The sequence below is a fragment of the Carassius carassius genome, chromosome 4 (assembly GCF_963082965.1).
Source record: "Carassius carassius chromosome 4, fCarCar2.1, whole genome shotgun sequence".
In the NCBI taxonomy this organism is placed as follows: domain Eukaryota; kingdom Metazoa; phylum Chordata; class Actinopteri; order Cypriniformes; family Cyprinidae; genus Carassius; species Carassius carassius.
In genome coordinates, this window is record NC_081758.1 from 15,401,908 (window position 1) to 15,425,384 (window position 23,477).

General features: G+C 40.2%; 1 protein-coding gene across 1 annotated transcript in view; it reads right to left on the bottom strand.

Annotated features, from left to right (window-relative positions):
• LOC132137575 (collagen alpha-1(XXVII) chain B-like) overlaps positions 1 to 23,477 on the bottom strand; it is a 153,801-nt gene that overhangs the window by 20,202 nt on the left and 110,122 nt on the right. The window contains exons 21-34 of the mRNA XM_059547606.1: positions 23,349 to 23,402; positions 22,478 to 22,522; positions 21,716 to 21,769; positions 20,313 to 20,357; positions 20,160 to 20,213; positions 19,911 to 19,964; positions 18,897 to 18,950; positions 18,281 to 18,334; positions 11,014 to 11,067; positions 10,285 to 10,329; positions 10,061 to 10,105; positions 9,922 to 9,975; positions 4,838 to 4,891; positions 4,475 to 4,528 (exon numbers count right to left, since the gene is read on the bottom strand). Coding sequence (XP_059403589.1) covers positions 4,475 to 4,528; positions 4,838 to 4,891; positions 9,922 to 9,975; positions 10,061 to 10,105; positions 10,285 to 10,329; positions 11,014 to 11,067; positions 18,281 to 18,334; positions 18,897 to 18,950; positions 19,911 to 19,964; positions 20,160 to 20,213; positions 20,313 to 20,357; positions 21,716 to 21,769; positions 22,478 to 22,522; positions 23,349 to 23,402 — 720 coding nt within the window. The remainder of the gene's footprint in view (positions 1 to 4,474; positions 4,529 to 4,837; positions 4,892 to 9,921; positions 9,976 to 10,060; positions 10,106 to 10,284; positions 10,330 to 11,013; positions 11,068 to 18,280; positions 18,335 to 18,896; positions 18,951 to 19,910; positions 19,965 to 20,159; positions 20,214 to 20,312; positions 20,358 to 21,715; positions 21,770 to 22,477; positions 22,523 to 23,348; positions 23,403 to 23,477) is intronic.

Consider the following 23,477-nt stretch of genomic DNA (forward strand, 5'->3'; position numbering starts at 1 on the left):
GTTTAGATATTGCTACTTTTTTATGACTAGAAAATCCGTCATTTGGTGGCTTAAAAGAACAGACTGAATTTTCAATATTTCAGTAAAAATCTCATCTCAAAGTCATTGTTTTCTGTTAATCTTTCATTCCAGTGATATGGATCAGCAAGTCAATGAGTTCAGAAAAAAAAAATATCAGTCAGATTAAGATTTACTAAGAATCCTTTTGTGAACTAAATCAACAAATTCATTACAAAAGAGCTCAAAAAGACAACACATTTTCCAGTTATAAGAAAAGTAGCAATAACTGAACTTGCCCAGTACAGGATGGGTGACAATCTTTTCTGTGAATTAGTTACATTTTAGTCTGTTCACATTGTAAATTTAATTATATGACTTCAGAGGATTAAATGGAACACATATTCCACTTTTATATTGCTTTCTGTCATTTCCTCTGCATAAAATCAAGCTTTATGCCATGAAATGTACATTGCTGTACAAAACTAATAACTTAATGTATTTTATGGCATGGCATAAGAATGTCATAGGTCTACGCTTATTAATGACCAATGGATGATCATTTGGACATGATACATTTACCTAAATGCCCAAAATGAATAAAAAGTTTCACATCTTTGACGTGTCTATCAATTTATTATTTGTTCAAATGATCCTGTAAATTTTATTGACCTGCACACATGATTTTAGTACTTTTTTTAGTATTTTATCTCAGAGCACATGCTTACCTTTTTCACAGCCAGATCCCCTTTCCTGTTTTGTTTTCCCACTATGCAGTGCTTAGGGTAAACAAATGTTTTTAAGGGGGCAGAAAGACTTTAAATGACTGTAAGCTGTTAAAAGTATTCAGAAAACTTAAGACACTTTTTTTTTTTATTGGTTACTTTATTTTAATACAAAATTAAGCATCAGTCACACGTAGCTTACAGCCACAGTAGTGGCAGTACATTACATATCATAGTGCATTGGTGATTATATAAAGATCAAATGTCAATAGCACAAATCTAAAATAAAACATTCCCATATCTACAGAAAAGAACACTGACAGCTGCGGCCCTGTGCGAGCACAAACGAACCGGACAGGTTTGTAGACGAGATGGATGGAGAGCGTGGCTTGCTTGCGTGACGTCACTCCTCCTCCAAAGATTTTGTGATGTCTAAAGAATGGAATAATTTATGATGGTTCTTTCTACGGCACAAAACAGCACAAATCGAGCACAAACAAAAAGCACCGGTTTTGGGCGATTTGGACGGCATGGGGTGGAGAGTGACGTCACTGTCCCGAATCCAATGTGTTATTTCTAAGGAGGGGGAAAAGATACAATGTTCCTCGTAACGGCACAAACCGGCACAAATCGAGCACAAAAACGAGCAGCACAGTTTTGCAACGATTTGGACCATATGGGGTGGACAGTTATGTAACTGTACTTAAAAAGTTTCTTTTTTTATGTTTAAGAGGGGATCGTAGTTGCAGTGTTTCTTTCAACGGCACAAACCAGCACAAATCGAGCACAAACGAATGACACCGGTTTGGTGCGATTTGAAGGACATGGGGTGGAGAGTGACGTCACTGCCCCGAATTAAATTTGTTATATCTGCGAAAGGAAAACAGATACAGTGTTTGTTTTAACGGCACAAACCAGCACAAACCGAGCACAAACGAACGACACCGGTTTGGTGCGATTTAGATGAGGTGGGGTGGAGAGTGACGTCACAGCTCCCGAATTAAATTTATTATATCTGCGAAAGGAAAACAGATACAGTGTTTGTTTTAACGGCACAAACCAGCACAAACCGAGCACAAACGAATGACACCGGTTTGGAGCGATTTGAAGGACATGGGGTGGAGAGTGACGTCACGCAACCCAAAAAATAATGTTCAATATCTCAAACACCAAACCAGCACAAACGTTCGTTTTTGCGGCACAAATCAGCACAAACGCAGCACAAACGAATGGCATAGTTTTGGAAATTATTTCGTTTTATGGGGTGCCAACTTCACGGAGGTCGCTCGTGCTGCTCCGCTGCGATCTGCGGGTTTAAGCGCGCTGAAAGAAGATGAGGAGACAGGTCTGCCACCTTTTTTATATGAAATTTAAGCGGACTGACTTTGATGGCGATCGCAAATTTGTGTACAGTTTATGGAGCTAAATGCTATAGCCCCGCTAAAAAAGCCTAGCGACGCCCATGCTTCCTGTGTACATTTCGGAGAACCAGAACAAATATTTCAATCGATCGTTCAGGCATTTAAGAGGCACCGATATGAGGCACCGAATCTGCACAATGATTCAGTTCGTTGCATGCCAGTTCTATAGGTACCGGTGCCCTATTGGTACCGGGTTTCGGTACCCAACCCTACCACTCGCAGACAGAGATCTGAGATCGCCCTGTGCAAACAAGTAACATTCAGAAGCTCATAAACCTGTTGTCAGCACTGCCCCGTGACTTTTATTCATCAACACTGAATCCCTACATTATATTTCTCAGCAAGGAGGGGGTAAAATAGCAGTTTTTATGTAACTAAACTTAGCTTCCTTGTTTGTAGAAAGAGACAGACGCATACAGGGCCATTGAGAGTGGGGTGAAAGATGGTGACGATTATAATTATAATTATAAACATTCAAAAGAGTTTAAAACATTCAAACACAAGACATGGAAAAGCTCAAGTGAGTAGCTGGTTACTCGCAAGTTGTGTTCAGTGCGCACGCAGAGAGATGCGTCTCACAGACAGCAACATTGAACTGAGCTCTTCTTTGCAAAGTTCTCCTCGAAGTTCCTCCTGCACCTGAACGAACAAGTACAAATCGCAGTTGTTTAAACAAACACAAAAGGATGTGAAAGAGCCCAATTCAGCACCCGCAGTGTTCTGGTGGAATTTGCCTCTTTTTGCTGTTGTACCGACAAATGCATACAAAATGTGTCAAAATACCCGTCTTGGAAAGTATGTTCGAAAAAACTGTTGGTTATGTCTTCTGTGAAAGTAAACAGTTGAGAAAAATTCAGATGTGTATTATATTTGATGCATTCATTGTCTCTTAAAGTGACCGCGCCTAATTTAGCTACAAGCTGCTGTAATGTTAATCCAAGAAAATTAAAGAAAGAAAATCACTCACTGCTCTTGACTGGATGACTTTGTAATTTTAACAAGAATTAATGCACAGTCAAACCAACAATTATTAAGACACCAGATTTATTTTTTTATATTTATTTTACTAGTAGGTTCAGGACACTATAATTCATTTATGTAAGGGAGTATAACAAAATAAAGCGAACTGTGACATATACCCCATAATTCTTCATACAGTGGACTACTAGTGAAATTGATAAAAACATAATAATAATTAAAAAAAAATTGGGACCAATAATTATTCAGACACTTTGACCGCACAATGTTTTACTTACTTGTTTTTTCCTGAATTGCTAATGCAACCTTTTCACACCACAGACTGAACAAAATGAACCACTTCTTGGTAAATGGTCAACAAAGTACTGATAGTTGTGTAAATATTTTCATACTAACAGTTGTCTGAAGTTTTGGTTGATTGTAATCCATTACATACCTTTCTATCAAAGTTATCTGACATTATCAAGATGAATTTGTTCTGACAGTTTAAATCTGAGCTCTTGTCTTATTTCATTACCATGTTCTAAACTAAACTAATAAACTGTGATAATGTGAGAAATGTTGATAGTGTCTGAATTAATATTGGTTTGATTGTACATTTAATTTTTACAGTGAAGACTATGCAGTGCTATTTTACATTTAATTATTTGGTTTCTGTACCTGGACACCTACAAACTTGAAAAAACTTAAACATTGTGTAAATAGCACAAATAAATAAATAGAACGAACATAAAAATTTAATAATTTTTAAACAGGGCCGACTGGTACAACCTGCACCGGGGCCCCGTTAACCCCAGCTAAGGCCCTGGACACAGACAATTTACACATCTCTCTGTATCTCTTTCGCAATGTGGCCATATTTGAGAAAAAAATTATTAATAGTAGATTGCATCACTGGCTATAGCTGTCAGTCATTTAACATTTCTATTGTAAACGTATCGTTAAAAGTTGATTAATATTAAATGATTTGCAGATTCATCTTACCTCCTCTCTACCTCCTCTCAACAGACAATTCATGCTCTGCTTCTGTGAACTTTGATTTGATTGGTCATCTCAGTTATTTTGACATTGACGAGCGCTGCTAGACTGATGAGGCTTTGATCCAAAGTGCAGCGGTTGGTCGCGCGCGCATCCGTAGACTAGCGCAAGTTAATTCTCACACTTTAATAGTATTTATTACTCCCAACAGGCTGTGTGACTATGATAAGTTATTACCTCAAAATGTATGTTAGTATTCAGTTTTTCCTATTGCTCGCATGCCAGCAATTATTCCTCTTGCGTGACACTGTTGGCATGTGTGCCGCAGGTTGCCGACCCCTGATCTATATTATAATAAAACAGCAGATGCTTTACCTTCTCTCCTGGTTCACCTGGTAAGCCCCGCTCCCCAACCTTCCCAGGTAAACCCTGTCAAACCAACCAAGAAACCAATGGAGTGGAGTGTTTAGCTTTTTGAATCTTAATATTCTTTAGTTCCTCACAGCTAACAACAACATGTGGGAATAATAGATAGGTAATTAGAAACAAAGGGACAATGTGGGACAAAATCTGTTTCTTATTCACCTAAGGACATTGTAATTGTATACAGGAACCACAACTAATCTAAAATAGGGCATAATGACAATTGTTTCTTTAAATACCAGTTAGGAAAGTAGGGCAGAGGAAGCATAGTATGAAACATATCAACACATCTGAACATTATGGTAAGAATCTTACCTGTGCTCCAGTCTCACCCAATAGACCTAATACTCCTGGTGGCCCTTGTGGACCCTATTATGAGACAGAGAACATTTTCACTGACTGTGACATCAGCTACTGAAACAATACAAATTGAACACTACCGTTCAAAAATGTGGGGTCAGTAAGATTTTGAATCTATAAAAATTATAGTAATTTATATTGTTTAAAAAAAAAAAAAAAAAAAAAAAAAAAAAAAAAAAATATATATATATATATATATATATATATATATATATATATATATAAATATATATATATATATATATATATATATATATATATATATGTTTACTGAGCACTAAATTGTTACAGATAACCAGGACAGGAGGCTGAAAGTATAAGAAACTCAGTTTATTGAGGCACAAGCAGAGGAGCAGGTACTGTAGGGTGAGGCAATGGTGCTGGATGCAGTGATGAAGGGATCCGTTGGTGAAGGGTTCAAGACGCTGGAGGTAGTGGACACACGCACACGATGAAGACTTGGAGACACTGGAGATCGCTTGAGAGAGGTAAGTAGAGAGAATGTTAGTCCTTGACCCTGACTGGGTGGTATGTGTGGCAATCAGATGTCCTGGGTTGACAGCCAGACCTTCTGTCCAGGTTGGTATTCAGGGGCATCAGAGCAGCGAAGGTCGGCTGTCATCCTGCGCCTACGTAGGGCCCGTTGCAGTTGGTGGTGGGCCGCGTCCCAGACCCTCTCGCTTTCTCAGAACCAGTAGTCGATCGATGGGATGTCCGAGAGCGCACCTGACCACGGGAAGAGCGGTGGTTGGTAGCCGAGTACGCACTGGAATGGAGTGGGTCCGGTGGTGGGTTGTTGTAGGGAATTCTGTGCGTACTCGGCCCACCCTAGGAACTGGTTCCAAGAGTCCTGGTGGCCATGGCAGAAGGTACGGAGGAAGCGGCCGATCTCCTGAACCTTCCTCTCTGTCTGCCCATTAGACTGGGGATGGTAACCAAAGGACAGACTGATGGCCACACCTAGGAGTGAGTGGGAAGCTTTCCATACCCGGGAGATGAACTGGGGACCTCTGTCGGAGACAATCTCTTCGGGAATGCCAAAGTATCTGAAGACATGGTTAAACATTAACTCGGCCATTTCCATGGCTGTGGGTAGACCTTTCAAGGGAAGAAGACGACATGATTTAGAAAACCAGTCAACTATAACAAGGATACAAGTGTTGTTGTCAGAGGGAGGCAGATCTGTGATGAAGTCCACCTCTAGGTGTGACGACGGGCGGTTCGGGACGAGGAGAGGGTGGAGCTTGCCTGATGGTAGGTGGTGTGGACTCTTGGAGATGGCGCAGTCTTTACATCCGTGCACTTACCTTCTGATGTCCGATGCCTTGTGGTGCCACCAGAAGCATTCCCTTAGCAGCGAGAGGGTTTCATTGACCCCCGGGTAACCAGTGCCAAGAGACGTGTGTGCAGAGTGGATGAGTGGAGTGCGCTGTGTCCTGGGGATGTATTGCTGTCCTGGTGGGCAACCCGGCGGAGTGTTGGTGGAGGGATTGGAGGAGGGTAGGGTCTTGGCTGACCAGGTGATAGGACTGACCATCACCTTCTCAGGAAGTATAGTTTCAGGTTCTTCTAGGCTTTCCTCCGGGGCGTGACACCGGGACAGGGCATCAGCCTTGATGTTTTTGGCTCCTAGGCGGTACGAGATGGAGAAGTTGAAGCAGGTGAAGAATAGCGCCCTAGGTTTAGCATAGAATAGCGCCCTAGAATAGATACTCTAGGTTTTTATGGTCTGTGAGAACTAGGAAAGGGTGTTTGGCTCCCTCCAGGCAATGCCTCCACTCCTCCAGGGCCAGCTTGATGGCCAGTAGCTCGCGGTTGCCAATGTTATAATTGACCTCTGCTGGGTTGAGCTTCTGAGAAAAGAAGGCACATGGATGGAGGCGGCTGGGACTCACCTGCTGCTGGGACAGGACCGCTCCTAGTCCGGTGGTGGAGGCGTCAACTTCGACGACGAAGGGTCGATTGTGGTCAGGATGCACCAGGAGTGGAGCGGTAGTGAAAGCCTCCTTGAGGGAGTTGAAGGCCTCCGTGGCGGCTGGGGTCCAGGACGGAGACTTGGGTTTATTACAGAGGAGGTTGGTGAGAGGGTTGGTGAGAGGGTTGGTGATGGAGCTGTAGTTCTGGATGAAACGCCGGTAGAAATTGGCAAAACCGAGGAATCGTTGGAGTACTTTGATGGTGGTAGGAGTGGGCCAGTTCTTGACAGCGTTCACCTTCCCCTCGTCCAGCCGGATGCCACTGCTATCAATGTTATACCCAAGGAACTGCACTGAGGGCTGATGGAAGGAGTATTTCTCGGCCTTGAGGTATAGGTGGAAGGCCCTCAGGCACTGGAGGACCTCCTCAACGTGGCGACGATGTTCTGCTAAGCTCTGGGAGTAAATGAGGATGTAATCTATGTAGACGAGGACGAACTTGTGGAGGAACTCCCGGAGCACCTGGAATACGGAGAGGGGGCATTGACAAGTCCATACAGCATCACCAAGTACTCAGAGTGGCCAGTAGGGGTGATGAAAGCAGTTTTCCCCTCACGTATCCGGATGAGGTTGTAAGCACTGCGGAGGTCCAACTTGGTGAACACAGTGGCACCACGGAGCTGTTCCAGGGCAGCTGGAACAAGGGGAAGAGGATAATGGAATTTAACAGTTATATTGTTGAGGGCATGGTAATCAATGCAGGGCCGCAAGCCTCCGTCCTTCTATTCCACGAAGAAAAAGCTGGATGCAGCAGGGGAGGTATATGGACGGATGTAATCTTGCGACAGTGCCTCCTTCTAGTCCTCCATGGCCTTCTCTTCTGGGATGGAAAGGGGATAGATCCTTCCGTTAGGCACTGGTTCACCCGGAAGCAGATCGATGGCACAATCCCATGGCCGGTGTGAAGGCAGCTTGGAGGCCCGTTTGGGGCAGAATACATCACTGAACGGGGCGTAACAGGTTGGAATGGATATGGATTGCTTTTCTACCGGGCTCTCGATGTATGTGGTACAGACAGGTAGAGGTTCCGAGGAGAGTTTGGCTGGAACAGGGAATCCAGTGATACAGCCCTGGAAACAGGACTTCGCCCATCTTCCATGAAATAACTGGGTTATGCTGCTCCAACCACGGGTGCCCTAGGATGACGTCAGTGGTGGATTCCTCCAGAACCAGCAGATGGATCTCCTCCTTATGAAGTAGCCCGGTTTGGAGGGTTATCGGACCAACAATATGATGAATGCATCTTCGACTCAATGGTTTTCCGGTTATTGTATGGACCTGGTAGGTGACGGTCTCTGGTCGGCAGAGTGGCGAGTTGGAATATGCCTGGCCCTGGTGCTCTTCGAGGCACGACTGCATACAGGTGGCGAAGCGGATGGAGAGTTGAATTAAGCGTTCAAGCCCGATGGTGTCCTCGTATGCAGCAAGATGCAACTGCACTCGAGGTTCCAATCCCTGACGGTAGGTGGTCATTCCATCCACTAGTGCCCGCAAGAGTCCTGAACTTGAGAGCATATTCATTGACACACTTATCCCCTCGTTTTAAATTATAAAGCTTCTCACCAATAGAAGAATCCCATGCGGGTTTGCCAAAAACTTGTATGGTAGATGAAGCTAGAATTAGACTGGATAACAGGGTTATTTTGTGTGCAAATAGAATCGGCCCACTGAAGCGCTTTACCTTGGAGTTGAGATATCAGAAAGGCCACTTTAGATCGTTCGGTGGGGTACAAGTGCGGGAGCATCTCCAGCGAGCATTGGAGCAGGAATCCGCTGCAATCCTCTGCCGAACCAGAGTAGGGCTCCGGCTTGGCCATGGGACTGGCGTGCACGGCAGGTGAGGAAGTGGTGGTGTTGTCAGCGGAAGTGCTCGCAAGTGATGGGGATGCCGGAAGTGTGGTGAGTGTTCGACGCAAAGCGTCAACAAGGTCCTAGAAGGGGTCCGTGAGGCTCATGCTTGTGCCGATCGGTCTTGGTCAAGTCTTCTGTTACAGATAACCAGGACAGGAGGCTGAAAGTATAAGAAACTCAGTTTATTGAGGCACAAGCAGAGGAGCAGGTAGTGTAGGGTGAGGCAATGGTGCTGGAGGCAGTGATGAAGGGATCCGTTGGTGAAGGGTTCAAGACGCTGGAGGTAGTGGACACACACACACGCACACGATGAAGACCTGGAGACTCTGGAGATCGCTGGAGAGAGGTAAGTAGAGAGACACTGGTTAAACCTTGTTGCGAACGAGACCAGACGCTGACTGGGTGCGTGTGTGTGGTATTTGTATTGAGCTGGTGATTGCAGGTGGATGAGGAGCAGGTGGGAGTGATTAGTACTCAGGTGAGGGAGTGTGATTGGTTGTTGATGGAACCTGGCATGTCTGTTATGCAAATAGCATATTAAAAGGATTTCTAATCATGTGACACTGAAGACTGGAGTCACATCACCAGAAACACAGGAATAAATGACATTTTAAAATATATGAGCATAACAAGAGAAATGATATTTCAAAAAATAAAAACTTTTATCTAATAATTGCAGACTTGGTAATCTAAAATTTTACTGACCCCGCAAACATTTGGACAGTAGTGTGTTAACCTGATTTTTTTGCATTGCCTTGAGGGTTGGCACATCGTCTCTTTAGTGTTCAAGCAAAGTTTCATATGATTTTATAGTTTTAATTAATAATGACCTTCTGTCTACTGAAAAAAAAGTATTTTTATCCTAACAATGGAAGTCAACATGCACCAAAACTGTTTCTTTCATCAACATACTTGCTAACTTCTGAGATTACCTTCTGGACCACTGAATAAAATGAACCCATAGCCAATTAGCTATTCAGACATTGTTTTAGCAAACTCTTGTCCAAACCAGGCTCCATTCTGGTCCAGAACACCACTTTTAAATGGATCTGACCAGCCAAGGGGAACATAATGTTTAAAGGCTTAAATTTCTGTCTGTTTCAAAAGACTTAAAATACAAGGACTGCTTTATGAAGACTTTTTGGTGTTTTTTGTTGTTTTGGAGCTTGACAGTCCATGTCCTCCTTCATTTTATATGAATGTTGTACTTACAGGTTCTCCTAAGATGCCCTTTGCCCCAGGAGGTCCAGTTGGTCCTTGAACGCCCTAGAAAATGCACATTTATCTTTCCAAAACAGTTTTTATGGACATTTAACTGCTGAAAATGTTTGTCAAAGGATCAGTTACTCACTGGAAATCCAGTTGGTCCTGATTCACCAGTTTCACCAATTTTACCCTATTATACAAGAGATACAGAAGAAACACACTTAACTGCTTTGTTATCTAAATGACCATCTATCCTATAAGATAACTGTCAGCTTAACTGCATTGTCTGTGAAATGTTATGTTGATCTTTCATGATCAGTTCATCAGGTTAATCACAGTGTCAGTTACACAAATAAAGTGTAATTTTACCATTTTTCCATTGAAACCTTGTTTTCCCAGGGGACCGCCAGGACCCTGCAGAAAGGGGACAGAACCCAAAACAGTCACTAACCATTTTCCATTGCAACAACCAAATCAAATTATTCTTCATTCTGTTTGATCAAAACCAAAACCAAGCGTTTTGGAAACATTTTGGGACAAAACTTAAATGCACCCTGTTTCCAGCATTGTAAGGTTGATAAAAATGTTGTGCTGACAATTAAGATGTGTTTCATATGTTGTTTTGTTCTGTGGTAGGGAAAATACAGTGCATGCCAGCATGGAGGAGTCAAGTTCTTCATCTTGAAACATGGCATTGCATTACAATGCTGCTTTCAACGTGCACCATTCACTATCACGCACAGCCAGATATACTTTTTGAAGTTATTGACATCTCATGAGAAAAAAATAGCAAACAATTACTAAGATAAATGTTTCAAGATATCAATAGTAAATTGCAAGTAAAGGATAATATCAAATTACTCTCATGCAGCTATAATTGAGCATATGAACAACAGTGAAAACAAGGAAACAGTAATGTAATAAAATAAAACTACAGGTTTATGAGTGAGACAGTTCTTGAACTGTGCACCTACATGACTTTGGTCCAAAAGGTGACTATTAATAATTCTAGTTTAAAAATATGTTCAAATCAGTATCATCACCGTAAGAAATTATGCAGTAACTTATCTGTAAAAGAATCATTGCTGAACATTTCACCTTCATTCCCATCACTCCTTTCTCTCCGACTGGTCCATCTGGCCCCCTCGCACCCTGTGTAAAATATAGAGAGTCGGGACTGGCATTGAAGAGCAGAGACATATGGGGGTAAAAACAAAGACATTCTGAGTTATCAGATACAAAGGAACAAGTTAATATTGTCACCTAATATGGCAAGTGGGATTTCACCAAGTACAGCATGTTCCTGGATCAACATCCTTGTTGATCCTGGAACAACATTCCAATCAACCAATCAGAATTGGGATATAACTTTTTGGGAAATGTCTGTTTTAGGCTTGCAATTAGGGTTAGGTACTTCAACACCCTGTTAATCAGCTATCATTTCCCACTGATTTTAGGAATAAAGTATGGTTAAGGTTAGGTTTAGGGGTAGAGACTGAGTTAAGTCTATATTTTGGACAATAATTTTGATCCAGGAACATGTCTTACTTGGCAGAATCACAGCGACCACCTAGTATAACTATACAGTATGGCATTAAGTCAAAGGTTGACAAACCCAGATGCATAGACAACTCATAATTTTGTCTTGAACAAGCCAAATCCTAAGCTCACCAGGGGAAAAAACTGAATGAATGCAAGACTTCTGTGAAACATTAGCCTTTCAACTCATGCAAGTTCAGTTACAATAAAATGGAAAGCTACCATTATATTTCTATTGTGATGATTCATAAGCCTTATTAAAAATGTAGAGCCACAGCTGGGTGATCTCTGACTTTGAAGGATTTTTTTTTTTGTCTGGAAGTAGGGGTGGGCGATATCTCAATACTTAAAATATATCTAGATATTTTTTAAACATGATATGGATTTTGACATATCGTATATATCGATATAGTGTTTATATTTAATTCTGATTCTGCCACTTTGCTTGTTTGTCTTCTCTGTGCTCTGTGCTCGCCCCCGCCTCCTTGATTTTGTTTCCCCTCCCCTCGCGTGTTGTCTCAGTGAACATGGCGGCATCCTCAACCAGACCGGAGGCTACAGAACTAGTCTAAAAAAAAAGGACAACTGGCTCCATTAGATGTAGATACCTCGGTTTTAAGGCGTCGGGTGAACAGCAGGCAGATGTCTACTGTAGGGCCCTATGATTTCCGCGATGCAGAAAACACGGACGGAATCATGGAATCCAGTCATAAAAACGGAATTTATAGTTTCACGTGGAATTTGTCAAATTTTGAATTAATTAATCAAAAGTAGGTCATTGCACTCACATCAAATCGCGATATGGACTAATATCTGTAAATATTAAGCCGGAAAAGTCTATTTAAATATGAATCCTGCATGTTCTGCATGTCTTTGTTAATGAATGGCGCAGAAGCGCTTCTTCGTTTTATTATTCGCGGTGATTTCAGCATCTTTCCTCTCACTAAATAAAGACGTGAACACATGAGGAACATCTCCAGAACTGCACTGAGACTCACTTCATGAGCATCTGACTGATTTGAGTAAAACTAGCGTCATATCACATCATAGACTGAAGTATCATATACACAACTGTAAAGGTAAACAGTCAAAATAAAAGTGTTTGCCAGAAATCTACATAGCCTACTACTACTACTATTAAAATGAAACAAACATAATTTAAGGAATAATCACACAGCATTTCTTCCATGTTTTATTTTTAATAGTAAATCCCCTTTGTTTACCAAAAAATAAAGTTTGCTTAATTTTCAATAATTAAAAGATAAATTAAATGAATGTTTTATGCCTTCATTTGATAACCAGAAAAATGTAAATACACAGATTTCAGAGGGGAAAAAACATTTCACATAAGGCTATTTTAAGAAAAAAATATAACAAATTAAGTTGTTTTATGCATTTAAATAAATACATGTGCTAAAACACACAATAAAATAAATATGGTAACAATAAAACATATGGTGAAGAAAAAAATAAAACATTTCATAGGGCCCTAAACATATAATATTTGGCATATTTGTTTTTGCAGTAGTTTTGGGGGGTTATTTTTCCTGTAAAGATATCGAGATATATATCATATATCGAAATATATTTTTTGCTCCATATTGCCCAGCCCTATCTGGAAGGTGGAAACAGCACTCTCTTTTGAGGGCCAGTGCAACACTGCTGCCTCTGTTCTCGTGATCTGATGTCATTCAGGAAACCTTTGACCTTTCAGTGGCTAATGACAACATTTGGACTGATTGGAATCAGGCCTGGACAGAAACTTCAAATCATAAAAGGGGGTCAAAAATAACCTTAAGGGATATTTCGGAATCCTAATTCTGAATAATATCTTGTTTTAATGACAATGGTTTGTAGATATTCAACAAAACGTCAGTTGAATTTGAGTAGCATTTTCTTCGAATTCTATGCATTTTTCTTTTATTTTTACAGTGTATACCCAAACAATCTTTCCATCTGTTACTGTTACTGTAAAAATTAATAAGCTTTTTATTTTATTTTTATGGTTAAGAGAATATTTTTGTCCCGCTAGCATCACCAAATTAAACTGCAAAAGTTATTACTGGTTTTCTGAATCTTCTCTAGTCTACCAAGCTGAAATCACACACATACACACAAAAACACATTATTGGTTGTCAATGTTGATGTGTACAGAACTACCAAATTTTGTTATAAGTTTGATTGCATCATATAATAATTGCTGTTAATAGCGTTCATTGTCTGTTTGATTATGTTTTTAATTGATTACGTTTTTAATTGATTTTTCCGTACATTTCTGACACGTAAACTGACAGTCACCACTGATAAGCTACTACTACATTTTGTAGAAACTTAATTTTCTGTAAAGTTGTTTTGCAACGATTTGTATCGTAAAAAGCACTATGCAAATAAACTTGAATTTAGTTTAATTTAATGTGTTGAGCTAATTGGGTTGCTCAACCATTTTTATTTACGATAAAACTAACTGCAACATAAGTTGCACATTCAGAATACGACAGAATAAAAAAAAATAAAGCAAAAACACACCTGATGTGCATTCTTTAAGCATTTTGTAGAAAATGTACATTACCACATTATGTGGTACATTCTGTTGCAGTAGACCTACCCCTCTTAGTTACTGTTGTTACGCCTGACAAGCCACTGTGCTCTCACACCACACTTCATATTCTCACACAGTGAAAAATACATTGCAGAGCAAAGAGGACACTGACAACACTCCAACAGACAAAACAGAGCAGGTTAATTTTGGTATGAAACAAAGTCTCAGCTCTCAAATTATGTCATTTTGTAAGAAATTCAAACAAGAAATACCATTCTGTGGCTCTTTAATGTGTAATCGCTGTAGTGCCTCAGTTTAAGGGGCACATGAACCGATCATCTCTTCCACTTTACTAGTTATAGCACAAAATAAACACGAATGAACATCAGAAGGTATCCTATTTTAACCACAGAAATAAGTTTTCTTTTTTCAAGTTCAAGTCCAACAATGTTAATTTACTTCTGGTTTGTTTGTCGGACAAAATGGGAAGTACAGCATTATGATTGGTCAAGATCACCTGTCAATCAAACACCTGGCGAAGGGTCAATTACAATTTCAACTCACAATACAAACTTTCTAGGAGGACTTGAATGCATCATAAGATTTAAGATTTTGAGTTGATCTGACAGCACGTCCAGTGAACCTTTAACTTTACCATCAATATCAGCTTTTTTTTTTTTGTCTGAGAAGACTTTATGTTCCTCAATAAATAACACGAATATTGGCCTCTAAAAAGCAGTGAGATAAAAGGATATGCACTGAGCATTTGAAAAATTATGAGTCTCAAATCCCAGACCTCTATGTTCTCCATCAATGGTAATTCAGTCCCAACTGCCGTTCATCTTTTGTTTGTTGAAAGATTAATGTTTCATCTGTAATGGTGAATTTAGTTTATGAAATGTGTTTTGGTGATGTGAGGAAGGACAGTTATGAGTGCTGAAATTCTGATGGGAATCTAGAAAGCTATTAGAGTCTATTAACACATACAATTTGAACTTGAGTGACATTCATTAAGAGTGAAGCTTCAATGCAAAGGCCACATGAAATCACAGTGGACCCTATTAACTTTCCTAATGCATGTTACTGGTCTAGCTGTGAACAAAGAAGTAAAAAAGATAGAATTAAAATATAATAATAATAAAATGCTAATTTTATGTAGGCTGTGCAAGCTATTGGATAAGGTTAACCTAAAGCCAATTAGGTATGGCCACTATTAACAATTCAATCAGTTCTTGAAGGATAAAATCAACCAATCCTAAATTATCCCATTGGATATTGTGTTTCCATTTTCACATTACAGAAGTAGAATTGGTGCAAATGGCATTCAAATTGACTTGAGTTTTTCGATTGTTCTTGTCTGAGAATCATCATAAATCTGACATCATTGACATAATCCAATCTCCAAGCTAGGGACTTTCCAATCAGTACTTGAAGGCTGAACTCTTTGGCAACATCCAAATGTTCCCATTAGCCATAACACCCATAAACTATGACACACATCCAAACAGCTAAAATTAGATTTTCACTGTAATCACAAATCAAAATATTGTCCAAGTTGCTCATGAGCTCTGCCACTTGTCTACAGCTGATTGGATTCTGTCCTCTGTTTGCCCTAAACTCCTGTGGCTTGCTTTCTAAGTAGATCCCTCTGGGTCCTTTGTCATGATAGTATTGCAGCTAGACTTTTTTATAGTAAAAAATAACAACAACAAAAAAAAACTATTAATGTAAAGTAGATTCCTCTTCAGGAACTCGAGCTGCGTCGAGAACGTTTGGGGAACACGTCCAGCGTGACGTCTCTGAATAATGTGTATAATCAGTCCAAAGGAAGGGCGAGACGTCATAGGCGGGTGACGTCAGAGACCAGGAAGCATTAAAAGCATGAGCGGCAAAGCCGGTAACCAGCCTTGTGTCTTCAGCAAGCGCTCTGTGTGTGTGTCAGTTGCTATCTGTTTGTGAGTCTTATTTAGTGTCGTTTGTCCACTGATAAACTCCATTGTCAAAGCTTCAATCATGAGAAGGACGGTGGTTGTGCTCGCGGGATTTGCTTTCGGATCTGCTGGAAGGAATGTAAGACGGGCAAGTCCCTATCTTCTTTCTTAGCCACCAGATCCGGCGCCCGCTCTCGGTGGTCGGAAGCCCGCGTTTGCGGTACTTTCTCCCCGATGAGAGGGCGCGACGTGCTGCCTGTCTTTCTCTGAGGAGATTGATGTGGAAAGGCGTCGATGAGCTCGCCAGTTGCACAAGCACCAGTCACACAAGCATATTAATATTAACATAAGCAGCATTAATGAAGAGTGGAGCTCGCGAAGTCAGCTCTCGGGGGCTGATTGTGCTTTTCTCACTGTTAAGCGCTCCGCTCTCGCCGGGCACACTCCGAGGAGTGTGTCCGTGCATGCGATCTTGCGGTCGCGGTTTCGCTGGTCCCTCACCGGCTGGGGTGCGATCATGAGTGGCCACCCTGCCCGTGGTCTGTGGAGTGGTCGACATCTGACATGGCACTTCAACTGCCTGGAGATGCTGGCCGTGCTTCGTGCACTTCGTTATTTTCTCCCAGACCTAAGAGGTCACCATGTGTTGGTGCGCACCGACAGCAACAGTGGTGGTCTCTTACATCAACCACCAAGGAGGTCTGCACTCACGCCGTTTATACAACAAGCATACTAGATCCTTGTGTGGGCCCAGGATGAATTCCTCTTGCTCAGAGCAGTTCACATTCCTGGGCATCTTAATATGGGAGCAGACATCCTGTTGAGGCAGGGGTCGAGACCCGGGGAATGGCGGCTTCACACTGAGGTGATGAAGCAGAGTTAGAGATGTTGGCCAGACTCGGGTGGATCTGTTTGCGACTCGAGAGACATCGCACTGTCCTCTCTGGCTTCCTCTGACTCATCCAGCTCCACTGGGGCTGTACGCCATGGTACAGACATGGCCGAGGCTTCATCTGTACATTTTTCCCCTGATTGCTCTGCTCTCGGGAGTTCTGGAGAGAGTGCGCTGGGACGGAGTCCGGCTGCTGTTAGTAGCCCCGTTCTGGATGGGCCGGGTATGGTTCCTGGGCCTGATTTCTCTTTTTGACCGCACTCCATGGGAGGTTCCCGTACGAAGAGATCTCCTCTCGCAGGCGGAGGGTGCGCCCCCGCATGGAGCTTAGAGGCTGTAGGTGCTGTCTCTGAGGAGGCACAACTCTTAGCTTCCGGTCTCTCAACAGAGGTTGTAAGACCGTTCTCCAATCCAGAGCTCCCTCAATGAGGAAACTGTATTGGACGGCCATTGGACGGGTTGTCCCCGAGTTCTGTCAGGCTCCTTCTCTTGCTTTAGCTATGCTCTTCCACACTAGGCAGAGATTTGAAAGTCTGGCGGCGTAGGCATTCTCGTTCCCCAAACGTTCTCGACGCAGCTCGAGTTCCTGAAGAGGAACATCTAAGGTTACGTATGTGACCCTGGTTTCTTCGAAGGAACGAGACGCTGCGTCGCAGTGCCACACTTCCGGCATCTCTGGCCGGTGCTTGCTTCATCCTTTGAGGCTGATTACCTCAAGCTCATGCTTTTATGCTTCCTGGTCTCTGACGTCACCCGCTTAAGACGTCTCGCCCTTCCTTTGGACTGATTATACACATTATTCAGAGACGTCACGCTGGACGCATTCCCCAAACGTTCTCGACGTAGCGTCTCGTTCCTTTGAGGAACCAGGGTTACATACGTAACCTTAGACGTTTTTTCCCAATCAGTGATAGGTTTGTCCCGATGTATTGCCATTGAGCTTTATAGACATTATCATTACTCAAAGTTGTGGTGATAAAATTAAAATACAGGAAATTTGAATGTAAAATTGTTGTGTAATTTTATAATTTAAATTAGTATTTAATGGTAATGTAATGAGAGCTGAATTGAAGGTCCCATCTGTCAAGCTCTTCTGCCATGATACTGTCATTGACTGTAAATATAAAGGAAATATAGCTCAGTATAGCTTCCAGTAACCACTGCCTCTGCAGGATGCAAAACTATCCAAAGATGACAGAACTATATGCCAGTGCAAAACTCATTACAGGCCTATGTGAACTTGAATCACTTCCACTGAGAACAAATATCTTGAGCATACAGTGATAATCATCTAGAGAGTTTATACAAATACAGTATGTTAATGGATAGAGTTGTTCTGCTCATGAGCTTGGCTTGAATATTAAAGTGCTTTACTTATAAAATTATGTCTTACTTTTAATTCTTGAACATTTTGTCTTTATAAAGCACATGTAATGACTGATAGTCAAAATGATCAGTTCTTACCATTCTGCCTTTGGGTCCTCTGTTACCACTGAAGCCCATAGCCCCGGGAGGCCCCTGGAAACACAGAACAGAGTCCTGAATCAGGCGGCAGGAGATCTTTCTCTCAGAAATTCAGTTAGAGCCGGCAATAGTCTCTAGCAGGCAAACAAACACCACTTGACCCGATTACAAATATAGGGTGAAAGCTCTGTCCTTCAAAGGCTGCTGTTTCTATTTGTTCTCCGCTGCACTTTTTGCCCTCCTCACAGGGTCATCTGAGTGCCTCCAAAAGGTACTTTCTTCAAAACACTTGCTATTCTTCAACATTTGTGTGAATAGAGTAAAGAAGAGCATAGTTTCACATCAGTGTACATGGACAGCTCTAATGAGAGAACATAAACAGGGAAAATGTTCATCTGATTACTGAATAAAGTGAGATGGACTTGGCTTTTTATGATACTTCCGTACTCTGGACCAGACCTGATGCTTGCCAGATGTTGTGAAAATTACAACAGAAAAGACACAAAACACAGCTGTGATCTTTGCTGATGTTTTTTTGTGCAGAGACTCTTGGCCAGGAATGAATAAATTCAGTTTACATATATATATATATATATATTACATTACATTGACTTACCGGTGTACCTGCTGGTCCAGATGGGCCCCTCTCACCCGGGGCCCCTGGGTGTCCCTAAAACAACGTTCATAGACACATCATTACAGAATAATCTCTATTATAAGCAACAATCTCTAATACCACAATATATATATATAACTTGGTGGTTGCTATTAGGTTTATGTAATTTAGTGAGTAATTAATTTGACCAATCACACTGCACAAATCATATTATTAATGGGTATTTTTGTCCAGTTAACATTTCTAAAAATCCTTTCAACAAGATGAAAAAAAACATTGCATAAAATACTTATTTATTTTCACTTGTTCTCTTGCTTTCAGAGAAGAATGTATTTTATTTTGTCTTGCTGCACTGCCAGATTTTTCACATATTGCACTTATAAAGTTAAAGTTATAAACATGTGAAAAAACATTTTGTTGTAAGACATTTTTCCTGAAAACAAATAGAACACTAATTACTCATTATTTTATTTATAAATTTATTTATTGCAGCCTAGAAGAAAGAGCTCTTATAAGCATGTTGTAGCAAACTACACTGAGAACAGCTCCTATGTTGTTGCCTGGCAAGCGCTCAGTTAATTAATCAGTTAATTAATGGAAATTAATACAAACTAATTTTTTTTTTATTGCTATGGGCAACAAATACATACAGGCAGTTTTATGTGTTATAGGAAATATCAAAACATTGAAATGACGACAAACCGTCTTCGAAAGACTGGAAGGTAGCTCTTGGTTTGTTTTGGAGTGGCTTGGTTTGGTTTTGGTTTCAACTTTGACATTGTTCCCAAACCACTTTACACAGCAAATGGCTACGATTTCCTTATGTCATTGAAAGGGAAATGACTCTTTCAGTGGTCTAGCTGATTGTCTCATGAATGGAAAATGGCTGATGGCATTTTCCCACATACTACTTTTCAAACCATTGTAACTGTGTGAGTTATAGTGACTGCTCAAGGTTAAGTGGGTATTAGAGTTCCCCTGAGAGCAGAGACGAGATCCAGACTTACTCCTTACCATCGCTCCTTTTTCTCCGGGTGGCCCGGGCAGACCCATCTCACCACGATCTCCCTGAGAGCAGAGAAAAAAACACAGCTAAACCAAACAACACAGCAGAAGATAATACTAAACATCAAGGAAAGACATGACTGTCCATCATACAAAACCAACATAAACGTCTGATGTTTGATTTAAAACACATACAAAATTCATAACCTTAAATTGAACATGATTACAACAACATGGGAAAGCAAATGACCTACTAACCTTTTCTCCAGGAAACCCCACCTCACCAACAGGTCCGACAAAACCAGTAAGACCCTATTGTGCACAATAAATAAGGAAAAAGAAAATCAAAGTGTATTAACTCTAGATTAAAACGCATACGAACATACAAGTAGTATACATAAAATCCTTTACCCTCTCACCAAGCATCCCAGGATTCCCAGGAAACCCAGGCTCTCCCTACAGCAAAGAGACAACATTTACAATCCAAAAACTCAATTAGATGTTAATTTGTTCGTTAACAATATAATAGCCACTAATACAGAGGACTCATTCACACATTATTGTGAACAGAAAAAAATAAAGGCTGTTTCTTTAACTATATTTCCCATAATCATGTTTTATTCAGATTTAGTGTACTGTTTTCCAATGAGATAAAAGTGTCAGTGAAGAACTTGAAATTAAAAACTGAAGCAACTATCTTAAACAAAATATTTGATTTATGTGTCAATCCCATTCAAGCTGAAATTTAGTCAAATATGCACAATGTGCAAAAATATTAATTGTATTTAGAACAAATAATGTACTAGTTATGAAATTGTCCTTAAATGCTTCATATAAAAATGACATTTTCATCACAGAATGCTGTTAACTCCAAAGCCAACTATATGATATTTTATACACACATTTCTAGAGCCTCAAAATTATCAATAATATTAAAATTTTGCAGATAAACCCACTACACAACCTATTAAACACCTTCTATTGTCTAACTGATAGTTTATAGCAAGTAAAGTTTTTTTAGCAAGTAAAAGGCATTTTAGTGTAATTGTAAAACCACCTTCATGTCATGGTACGTGTATTTATAAGAGTATAAGAAATATAAGATATAAGATCTAAAAAATATAAGAATAACATACATTGTTAGTACTATTTAAATTTAGCAAACGCTTTTATCCAAACAACTTACAGTGCATATAGGCTAACGTTTTTTTTACCTAACATGTTACCTAGGGAATTGAACCCACGACCTTTTGCACTGCTAACACAATGTTCTACCACTGAGCCACAGGAACACTATTTTAAAGATGAACACTTGCTGGACTAAGCAACTTTGGTTTACTTGATTATCCATACACCACTTTTTAGAAAAATCATTGTTGAAATGTGAGATGTATCAAATGTGATAGACAATCTTTTGAGGAACATGTACTTCTATCTCTCAATCATCATTGGATTGCATTGCATTATATTAAAACCAGATATAATGCCTGATGTATCAAGTATGATACTCATTACGAAATCACCTATTAACACATACATGTTTCTGACAAGTATTTCATAAATCAGGCTTTATAGGGTTAGACATGGTGTGATGATGAAATAATGTGGTGGAAATTTCCATTAAGAATAGATTACTTGTTTATAAAAAATAAAAATAAAAACTATGAACGAATTTACTGTATATACAATACACTGTTAGTGAACAAATTAAACAAATTAGTGAGAGTCCAAACTTGGCCAAATAGTTAAAGAAACATTTAATGGAAAATTGGAGTCTAAATTATAGTGGCCATTTGGCTGTCATGAATTCTTACCTTCATTCCATCCTCCCCTGGATTCCCAGAGAAACCCTTCCTCCCAGGTCTTCCCTGAACAGAAAGTAGAAATGACCCATAGTAGTGGACTCCCAATCCTCTAAATCTACTCCCTGACATCTCATTAGCTCCTGTTCCTGGGACCAGTCTCCTCTATTGACCAATATATCAGCTCTCCCAGAAAGAGCAGCTTCATTAAATATTTCACAAACAGATGCATCACCTTGAGTCTCACTAATCTAATGAACAATACTCAGAAGTGTTTATTTTGAAGCCTGGATGGATTTCCTCCAGTTATCTGTTAGCTAATGTCTGACCCCACTGCCTTATTAGCTAAATTATCCATACTGCCTTCACTTGGAAAAACTCACTAGAATTGTGGCCAAGATCTTTGGCAAGGTTTGTACATTAAAAAGTGGGTTAAATGCAATGAAGTGCTAATTTGAATTCAGCTCTTGCTGTCAGGTACAGGCAGTTGTTTGTATGACAGCCTTTGGCATGAGGACAGACTATTCTTTACTATAGTTTATACCATTATTGCTGGATCTGGGTCAAGTCCTGATGCAGTGTTCAGAGCTGTGAAATTGTTTTGGGCGAGAGGAAGTTTGTTGCATTTGGAGGGTTTGAAACTCACACATTATAAAAGTCTTTGTTGAGTGACAGAAACCGGCAGGAGTGTGTGAAGCCTATTACTATACTATACAATCATAATGCATTTACAATGTGGAGATGTACACAGAACATGATGGCGAAATCACTCACCTCTAGTCCTGGAGTCCCTGGTGGCCCTACTGGGCCCTGATCTCCCTGTGGTTTAAAACACGGTCATTTTTAATTTAGAAGTAATAAGCATCTACAAAATTATATTGATAGGATTTTAACTGTTTCATCTTTGTTTCTATATGCATTTGAGCAGAAGCCTTCTGAAAACACCTGTAGTACAAATGACATCTTAGATTCTAATAAGCTTCTAATAAGCTATGTGTTGTAGCTTATTCCTTGCCATACAAATGTCATTTTCCACACCATGTAAAGCAGAATATCTCTAATCTGGTCTTGTTCATTTGATTTGATTTTGTTAAGGTTGTGCCTCATTGTGCTGGTTCAGTACCACATCTTGCTCACAGATGCTTCTTTTTAGCAACAATTTAAACAAATCTGGTTATTATATGCATTAATGTGTCACCTATTTATCTATGGGGAAATAAATTACCTCATGGCCATATAAAAAGGAATTTTACTGCCCTTGCATAAAATTCTTGATTAAGAATGTATGCCCTGATATGTATCCGAACATGGATAACTCTGCCTTTACCCAAAGCCAAATATTTATTAATTACACTTCAACTGGACCTATTACATGTTGTTTTTGTGACTATAAATTGCTTCCTTGTATATGCCAACAAATTTAGTTGCATGAAGTAACATTTTATGTTTTTTTTTATTACACATACAGTTATACACAGAGGATAATTATCACATAAATATGTTAAAAGATGTTTTCTACTATATATACACATGTATTGTATACAGTTGTACATTCAGATTTACAGCTGTTAATTCAGGATTTACTCCTAAACCAAAAAAGGGTCCCTGTCTGACCCTGTTTGGTTTAGGAATGAACGGATCCTACCTCAAGTCCAAGAACTCCTCTAGGGCCTGGAATCCCTCTCATTCCAGCATTCCCCTGCAAGGTATCAAAAATCAGCATATCTGTCCCCGTTTTACAATATGGGACCCAATTACAAATTACAATTTGGGA